Source organism: Labeo rohita, chromosome 16, assembly GCF_022985175.1.
Source record: "Labeo rohita strain BAU-BD-2019 chromosome 16, IGBB_LRoh.1.0, whole genome shotgun sequence".
NCBI lineage: Eukaryota > Metazoa > Chordata > Actinopteri > Cypriniformes > Cyprinidae > Labeo > Labeo rohita.
This window is the reverse complement of record NC_066884.1, coordinates 5,386,328-5,396,368: the sequence shown is the minus strand read 5'-3', so window position 1 is coordinate 5,396,368 and position 10,041 is coordinate 5,386,328. Positions and strand designations below refer to the sequence as shown.

Sequence of the window (10,041 nt, the reverse complement as noted above, 5' to 3'; positions counted from 1 at the left end):
CATGAATCATCAGAGCGGAAGTTAGAAGTCAGCTGATGTTCTTGTTGGGCTGCTGGAAGTTCTTGCTATAATCTCGCGTAAATTTTAAACTTGTATTAATATAATCGTAGTTTTCCTTTAAATTATGTTGCGTCCTAAAGCATTAACACAAGTACTCAGTCAAGCAAACACCAGTGGCGTACAAAGCACGCTGTGAGTATACGAAATTCAGTCTTTGTTCATCAGTAGCTTTAGCTGACAGATAAATTGGTAAACAATATGTTGTACGTTTGTTATTAACATGCTCTGTTCAATTAAAATTAAGGTATTTGGGTTTTGATGAGTAACGTTATCTTGCATGTTAAATCATTAACAATGTCATATTCAAACAGAAGCTCCAAACGTGATTAGTCACTTGAGCCAAACTTAAAAGTATCGAAATGTCTTCCCGTTATATTACAAAACAAATCAAATGTCATTATTTTAAAGAAATATAGCACACATACACCTTTCAAGCAAATAATGACACAAAAATAAGTTTGTTGTTTAATGTTTATCTGAGTGAACTCAAGGAGAACTGGCCTCATCAGCTAAAAATCACCCAAATACCAGTTCACTTTTAATAAACTAGTGTGCATTGAGTAAAAATGATGAAAACTGTAAGATTATTTCTGACAAATTTAGTTCGCATATGCCATTTGTTATTGATTTTAATTTTTTGGCCACTTCACAGCTCAAAGACATATATATAAAGTGTTTTTGTTGTATTTTAGGTTATTAAATAATGAAGGCTCTCTATTGGCATATTCTGGATATGGAGACACCGATGCAAGAGTCACTGCAGCCATTGCCAGCAACATCTGGGCGGCTTACGACAAAAACGGACACCAGGCCTTTAATGAGGACAAACTGAAATTCATTCTGATGGACTGTATGGTAGGAATGAAATTGTACAGTTGTGTTATAGTAAATGATTGTGTATGCTAATCTTTGACATGTGATAACATATGCATTATACAAGATATGCACAAATTCATCACAGCAGATGCTATAGGCCAGAGGTGGCTAAGTCAGTCCTGGAGAGATGCAGCCCTGCAGAGTTTTGCTTTAACCCTAATCAAAGTCTGAAGGGTTACTAGAAAGCTACAGACAGGTGAGTTTTAATTAGGGTTGGAGTTGAACTCTGCAGGGCTGCAGCTCTCCAGGACCGGAGTTCGCCACGCCTGCTATAGGCCATGTGTGGATTTACAAAGCATGTCAGAAATAATACTAGCGTGATGAACTACTTTATTGTTCTACAATAGTTTTTCTTTATAACATGCTGCATTTTCTCATTGCAGGAGGGCAGGGTGGCCATTACACGTGTTGCAAATTTGTTGCTTTGCATGTATGCCAAGGAGACAGTAGGCTTCGGGATGCTTAAAGCCAAGGTGGGATGTGGTGTATACCTTTATATTAAATTATATTAAATTAAATTACAAAGAGAAAAATTCACATAGCATTTACATGACAAATCATCATCATCATAATTGTTTGTTGTGTTCACAGGCTGAAGCTTTAGTGCAGTACCTTGAGGAGCCACTAACGCAAGTGGCGGCGTCGTAGGATGTACTTTTGTGTATTTGTGTACATTGAAACTTCTGAAGATCTTGGCCTTTATAATATATTATCTCTGGCTTTATTTATTTGCGTACTCTGTATGATTCCTATATCAAATTGTGTGGCTATTAGACCCAAAATAATGCTTTGCATAAACATTAATAATTACATTTGAACTGCATTTCCCCTTTTTATTATCTTTTCTTTATGTCTCAGGATTTTTGCAGTCAGTGATCAGGCTGTATCAAGTGTCAACAATATAAAATAAATTTCTCTTTTTGTTACACGTTGTTGTTTTACCTTTGAAGCACAAAAATTGATGCTTTAATGAAAACAGCTGAAAATTGTGTGAAATATCACTTGGTCTTAGTTATAATCAGGGTTTCTGTATCGTTTTAAATAGGTCTTAAAGTCACGCTATAACAAATTAAAGCCATAAAAGATCTTAAATCAGAGCAGAAAATCTTGAATTCATAAACTCTTGGCATTAAATGTTGCATGCAATGTAAAAAAAAAAAAAAAAAATCTTCCTTTTGTATTGTTTTTGTTTTCCAGTACAAATACATCTACCTTAGATGCAAAAAAGATGAAGTAAATTAAGTGAGTTTATGCTTAAAACAAGAACAGATTAGTTTTCCTCTTTGAATTAAGTTGCTTTTTAAAGCCTGTTAGCAGATGTTTGTTCTTGTTTTAATCAAAAACTCGCTATATTTTGATCCATTTGTCATAAAAAAGACTTCTTATTTTTATGTCATTTTGCTTATAAAGTAAATGCATCTTGATTTAAAACTCATTAAACATTTGTACTGGAAAACAGACAAAAATACTAATGAAGAACATCACTTTTTATAGTGTGATGGTACAGTAAAAGTTATTTTCATACACTAGAGGTTGGAAGCGAAAGCATTTACATTTAGAGACTGCAATGATGTTTTGTTTTCCATTCAGTTTATTCCTTATATTTTGTTTACTTGGTCTTAAAATGCCTTAACTTTATCTATCTTTCTAAAACCTGCAGAAACTCTGAATAATGTTTGTGTTTAAGCAATAATTAACCATGTAATCCAAAATATGCACCACGGGAGGGGCTCTTCCATGGCAAACGCCTTCCTGATCTTGGTCGAAACTGCTTAAAAAACGATTGGTTGCATATGGTGTGTATGTCGTCTTTTCATTGGCTGAACAGGTGCACTATTGCACCTAGTTTCATATGACTGCACCTGCGCTTGCCCTACCTGTTTGACCTGACTTGAGCGCACCTAAAGTCACGCCCACCTTCCCCCAGGTATGGCACATTTGATAGCGGAACTGCCAGGCTAAATAACAGGGCTAGTTCCTTGTACAAACATCTGAACTGTCCACAATAAACGGTGGGGTTTCATTTATACTACTTAGTATTTTTCTGCTATTTCAGGTCAGCCGCTGTAGCACAGAGAGGGAGAACTTTCATTCTTGGTTCTCCTTGGAATTTTTTGGGATTTTGACTCATGCAGCACTAATCTAGATTAGTAAAGGAAGATCTGCTTACATGAGAGACAGTATGGGGTCTGATGAGGCCTACAACTTTGTTTTCAAAGGTAAGATTTGACACTTCTATATAGATTGAGTTATCATGCATATTAAACGATCTCTGATAGAGCTTTAAAGTATTTTAGATGGTGTTTAGTTAGCAAGCATTCATTGTACTGTTTGCAGTAGTTATAGAGGAATGGTTGGTATTTTCTCATTAAAGTCATTAAAGAAATTGTTATACAAAAATATATAAAGCGTTAATTTATTAAAAGTTACTTGTGCAATTAAATTCCTCCTTTTGTAAAGCTCTGAGTTTAACAAAAAAGAATTTGAGTCCTATAGGTTGGTTAAAATCTGATTTCCATGACAACAAGGGTTTGTTTACACAAGATTACATTAAGTTACTAAGTAGGGGAGGGGAAATAGTTGTACCTGTTGAAGGCCATTGTGAAACTATGATCCGTTAGAGCATTCCTCAAACAACACCAAACCACAAAGACTACTTAAAATGACCTGTGTTTTGTGTTTGGTTTCATAACAGTTTAACTGAAGCAATAAGTACAGGAAGTCTTTTAAGTGAACAATTTAAAGCATCCAAGATCATAATCATTTAAAGGGCCAGCTTTAATATGTTTACCACCTGTGCTGGTGCTTTATTCGGATATTACATTAAAATATCAAACATTGCACACAGATATTTGTTCATGAGGTAAACGGATGAACATTTACTCACACTCAGGCCATCCAAGATGTAGATGACTTTGTTTCTTCATCTGAACAGATTTGGAGAAACTTAGCATCACATCCCTCGCTCACCAATGGAGTGAATGGGTGCCGTCAGAATGGGAGTCCAAACAGCTGATAAAAACATCACAATAATCCACAAGCAATCCACACCACTCCAGTCCATCAGTTGACATCTTGGGAAGTGAAAAGCAGTGTTTTTTTTTGTTTGTTTTTTTAACTTAAAACAGTTGCTTCTGGCTAAAATATTTAGTTTTCCATCCATAATATTGCTTTCTTCAGTGAAAAAGTTGCCTTGTCTGAATCAGAAGACAAATATGCACAGATCAAGCATCGTGTACAAGTGAGAACGGTCCTAAACCGTTGTAGACATATATGTGGGTGGATTTTGAGACAAAAGAAGATGGAAGTATTCACTGGAGGAAAAGTTATTATGGATTATAGACTTGTATTTTAGCCAGAAGCAAAGGTTTAACGTTTAAAACGCCTTGATGGATTTGTTTCTACCAAACACGCTGCTTGCACTTCACATGATGGCAGCTGATCTAGTTGTGTGGATTTTTTGTAATGTTTTTAGTGTTCAGCTGTTTGGACTCTTATTCTGCCGGCACCCATTCACTGCAAAGGATCTATTTATGAGCAAGTGATGTAATGCTAAAATTTCTCTCTGAAATGTTTATTTTTTGGGTGAGCTATTTCTTTAATACTTCTTATAGGCTTCCCTATTACCCCCCTCTCCTGACATAATATGATAAATTATCTCCAATCCTAGAAATGTCATAACAGTCCTGCATGGGTGGAGTGTTGTTTTTACTCCTGACATGTTTGAGTCATTCTTGTTTGCACCTGCAATTACTTGGGTTTTCATAAGGAGTGTTGTACTGGGACGTACTGTTCATCCACTGTTGGTTTGTTTTGACAGAATATTAGGATTAGACCTGCTCCTGTCTTGAGTTGCAATAAACAACAAGACAGTTTTGTAATAAGGATGCAGATTTGTGATTGTATAGAACATGTTTCGTCTTTATGCTGTTGTTGAAGAGTTACTTGCCACAAAAGTCCAAGACAACAAACATGACATTGTAGCCAATTGCATAATGGGTTTTGTTTTGTTGCAGTGGTTCTTATTGGAGAATCTGGCGTTGGCAAGAGCAACTTGCTGTCACGGTTCACCAAGAATGAGTTTAATCATGACAGCCGGACAACCATCGGAGTGGAGTTCAGCACAAGAACTGTGCAGCTAAACGGTCTCACCATCAAAGCTCAGATCTGGGACACTGCCGGACTGGAGCGGTACCGGGCCATCACTTCTGCGTGAGTTTTACTTGGTGTGAAGTACCTGACAAATGGTGGTGCTAAACAAGCAAATATGCCAGTAGTTCCCCAAAAATGTCAATTACTTAGTTAGATGTTGTGTTTTTATTGCTTCTGTGGAACATAACGTCTCTTTTATAAAAGGGAATGGTTACTATAGCTGTGAGCTCAAATAAAAATAAATGTATTTTATCTAATTTATTTTACTGTAGTTAATTATTTTTATTTCTTAGTTACATTATATACACTGCTGTTGGGGTTGGTATGTTTTTTTTTTTTTTTATATATATATATATATTTTTGAAAGAAGCCTCTGATGCTCACCAAGGCTGCATTTATTTGGTCAAGAAATTTTAAAATAAGAACAGTAAAATTGCAAAATATTATTACAATTTAAAATAACTGTTTTGTATTTGAATATAACTTATTATGTAATATATTCCTCTGATGCAAAGCTGAATTTTCAGCATCATTACTCCAGTCTTCAGTGTCACATGATCCTTCAGAAATCATTCTAATATGCTGATTTGAAACATTTCCTATTATATATTTTTTTAGGATTCTTTCCTGAATAGAAAGTTAAAAAAATACATCTTACAGCATCATTGCTGAATAAAAATATTGCTTTCTTTCAAAACACCGTACTGACCCCAAACTTTCAAATGTAAGTGTGTTATATAATTACATCAGCCATGCAGTGGATTTATGTGAGGAACCGATCAATATTTAAGTCATAATTCTCTGTAAAATCATGGCCACCATCCACTTCCATTATATGTAGCAGAGCAGCCGGGTGATGAGATGATGACAGAATTTTAGATGATTTGTCCCTTTAAGTGGCTCACTTCGAACATGTTTACATGCAAGTACATTACTGACTGTATGTAAATTGTCATTCATCTATTCGTTAGCAAATTGAGAAATGTAGCACATCATGTTTCACCACCCGTTGCTATACAATTCATTTCTCAACTATTGTTCTAAATCTTCATTACGTAATCTTGCTTATGACATCATGTTTTATGACACTGTTCCGTTCACTCGAAAAAGAAAGTAAATGGAGTCATCTGATCTGGTGTGATCTGTTTCCCTGTATTTCAGATATTATCGAGGAGCGGTTGGAGCTCTACTAGTCTATGACATTTCAAAGCACTTGACGTATGAAAGTGCCGAGCGCTGGCTGAAGGAGCTCTACGATCACGCAGATCCGCATATCGTAGTGATGCTTGTGGGCAACAAAACAGACCTGGCAGCGGTTCGGTCTGTTCCCATGGAGGATGCGAAGGACTTTGCAGGTCATTACTGAAGACAGTTTTATACCAGTTTTCACAAAATTTACACAGAAATTCAAAAGTCTTCATGACAAACCTTCAAAATAAAAGTTACGCCTAACTTGAACAAATTGTAACAATATTGTATTACAGTAGCATGTACGTTTTTAAGTAATAATAATGCCAACAACATTTAAGAATACTACTACTAATAATAATAATACAATTTATTAAAACAAAAACTCAAAGGTTTTCACTACAATCTGCCAAAATAAATGTTATTTCTAACCTGAGAAATTATGAAAATTATATGTATTACTATTGCACAGCAGAACGCACTTCTTAAAGTAATAATAATAACATTATTTTTAAGGAATATTAAAATGCTTCATCCATGTTTTAATTGAAAAATAATGTTTATTTATTAAAAATAAAAGTAATTATTACATTTTTGTTTGACTACATTTTAAAAGGTTAACTAAACTGTTAGTTTTCATCATTTCTTAGTTAGTTTCATATCATTTTTGATAGTAAATTTATGTTTTACATTAATTTGTTTTTATAATCTATGTACTTGTGACAGTAAAACAAGCCACTATAAACCCATATAAACATCCAGACATGAAAATAAAAAATTACCTTCACTCTAACGAAAATCAATAAAAATGACTGTAAATCAGGCATAATGTACGGTATTATTATGAGGGAACTTTGAAGGTGTTTCACCTGTATTTTGATTTTTGCAGTCCATTGCATCGTTTTAAAGTTAACAAAAATGTAAATGAATATACATTTTACATTTCCAGTCTATTTATAGAGAAACTGCATTGCAAGAAAAAAACATTTTCATTTCCTTACACCCCGAAACAGTACACAATACAAGGCATAATTCAAAATAAGGGTTAAACACCTGAAAACAAAAATGAGTACAGAATGTCCCTTCATAGTACACGGCAGTATTTTTACAAATGTCTCTTAGAGTGTATACAGTGTGTATCATTTAGCAAAATGCTGATTTCATCAAAGTTAATCCTGATTTAACATCTTTTTTTATAGAAAAGAATGGTCTTCTGTTTATGGAAACCTCTGCTTTGGAGTCAATAAATGTTGAGGCAGCGTTCAACACTGTGCTTACAGGTCTGTTTATTCTGAACACATCAAACTGTATTTACATGTACTTTACATGTGTTCCTGCCCTCTGGGTTTCTCCTCTTCAGTCAGGCTTGTAAGCACTTGGCTTCATTATCATAATAAGGCTGTCATTATTTGATCTCTTTCTTTCAGAAATCCATAAAAAGGTAAGCAGCAAAGAAGTGACCCGAGGCTCTATCAATGCTGTGACATTATCCCAGCCTAAAGCTTCAGCAGAAGACGCACAGGAAGAAAAGAAGGCCTGCTGTAAGAACCTGTGAAAGAACATTCTGGATTGAAGGACTTCACAAGGGGCCTAATAGAGTTGTGAATTCAGCTTGTACAATAGGGCTATCATTAAGAAAGAAAATTAAAAGGAAATCCATTTCATTGACTGACATAACCATATTTGTATTGTTAAATATTATGTAACAATTAAAAGGCATTTTAATGTTTGTCAGGTTTGACAAGGATTAATGTCAATTTTAATTAACTTTAATGTCAAATGTTCCATCTCAGTAGGAGATTTTTGTTTGTGCTATTTATGAAATGTCATGCCAAACTTTCCTTTTTTTTTTTTAATTCATTTAACATACACTTTGGTCCAATGAAGAATACAACAAGCTAGAAATAACTTCTTCATTTTATTTGCATAAGATGGTGGAAAGAACATTTTTTGATTTACATGTTCATCCACACTTGGTTTTTAATTTGATTTATTCAACATGCCTAATAAAGATATGGCAAAGAACTTATTGTTATTATTTAAGACTAATCAGCACTAATTTAATATTTTGTGCTATTAAAATCTATATATAAAGCATTTGTAAGAAATGTGTTGATTTGTATTTTCATAAATGAATGCTGATGCTGCAGGTATTATCAGTTGGTGCTGTTACCACAATATTAAAAATATAGAGCATGTCATTTTCCAATAAGAATTAAAGCTTTTTTCAACTATGTATGGAAAATGTCTAAATTGTTTTTTTTTTTTCCACAATGAATTTCAAATGCAGTTTGCAAAATGTCTAACAACAACAACAACAACAACAAAAAAGGAAATAAAACTGTATTAACATCAGAGTTTGAAAATGCACAGGGAACATTTATGAATCATCATTATTCAATAAACAATATAATAAATATGAATTTAATGATTAGCTTTTGATTTATGACTTGGAATATTAATTGATGTGTCCAGCTTGGCTTTTTGCAATCATATATGAATTATATATATGCTTACATGAGAGACAATATGGGGTCTGATGAGGCCTACAACTTTGTTTTCAAAGGTAATATTTGACACTTACATATGTGACCCTGGACCACAAAACCAGTCTTAAGTCGCTGGGGTAAATTTGTAGCAATAGCCAAAAATACATAGTATGGGTCAAAATTATAGATTTTTCTTTTATGCCAAAAATCATTAGGAAATTAAGTAACGATCATATTCCATGAAGATATTTTGTAAAATTCCTACTGTAAATATATCAAAACTTAATTTTTGATTAGTAATATCCATTATTAGGAACTTCATTTGGACAACTTTAAAGGCGATTTTCTCAATATTTAGATTTTTTTGCACCCTCAGATTCCACATATTCAAATATTTGTATCTCGACCAAATATTGTCCTATCCTAAAAAAACATACATCGATGGAAAGCTTATTTATTCAGCTTTCAGATGATGTATAAATCTCAATTTCGAAAAAAATTGACCCTTATGACTGGTTTTGTGGTCCAGGGTCACATATAGATTGAGTTATTGTGCATATTAAACAACCTCTGATAGAGCTTTAAAATATTTTAGATGGTGTTTAGTTAGCAAGCATTCATTGCAGTAGTTATAGAGGAATGGATGGTATTCATCCACTATATTTATAAAAAATATTAATTATAACTTTTAAAAAAGTCTCTAATGCTCACCAAGGCTGCATTTTTTTTTGATAAAAAATACTTTGAAAATAGTAATATTGTCAAATATTATCACAATTTGGAAAATAATTTCTTTCTATGTTAAAATATAATTTATAATGGCAATTTATGATGTGTGTGTACTGCTAGACATTTTTTTTTTTTTTTTTTTAATATATGAAATTAAATTTCATCTAATATTGGTAATTCACACCCGTAAATATTAAAAGATCTATTAATGATCTATGCAATTTCAGGTTAAATTCAGTCATCAAAATGGAATTGAATCGGCATTTCCAGTTCAGTCGCTGAATGGTGCACAGCCCTGCCTCCTCATTGCCTCCTACGTGGCATTTCCAGGTCCCATCATCCTCTGTAAAGCATGAGTGAAGTCACGCTGTGGAATGTGGAAGTGCTCACCTGAAACACACCTGTTTCGCTCTGCTTTCTTTCACGCTATTTTCTAAAGCACTGACTAGCTACCTCGTGTTTCATCATAGCTTGTATTTTCATTCCAAGACGTATATTGATTATATTTTAATATCATAATACTCTGTATTTATATCGCCTGACAACT

The 10,041-nt window shown here is 33.6% G+C and overlaps 2 protein-coding genes across 2 annotated transcripts; both read left to right on the top strand.

Moving 5' to 3' along the window:
• The first annotated feature begins 6 nt into the window (after positions 1–6).
• Positions 7–1,862, top strand: lamtor2 (late endosomal/lysosomal adaptor, MAPK and MTOR activator 2). The gene is made up of 4 exons (XM_051131291.1): positions 7–192; positions 753–915; positions 1,320–1,409; positions 1,528–1,862. The coding sequence occupies exons 1-4, from the start codon at positions 125–127 to the stop codon at positions 1,582–1,584; spliced, it is 378 nt and encodes a 125-aa protein (XP_050987248.1). The 5' UTR covers positions 7–124; the 3' UTR covers positions 1,585–1,862.
• Positions 1,863–2,007: 145 nt separating this feature from the next.
• rab25b (RAB25, member RAS oncogene family b) lies at positions 2,008–8,510 on the top strand. Its single transcript, XM_051131290.1, has 6 exons — positions 2,008–2,863; positions 2,993–3,155; positions 4,953–5,148; positions 6,250–6,443; positions 7,476–7,556; positions 7,704–8,510. Exons 2-6 carry the CDS (start codon positions 3,107–3,109, stop codon positions 7,829–7,831), a joined length of 648 nt encoding a protein of 215 aa, XP_050987247.1. The 5' UTR covers positions 2,008–2,863; positions 2,993–3,106; the 3' UTR covers positions 7,832–8,510.
• Positions 8,511–10,041: the final 1,531 nt, after the last annotated feature.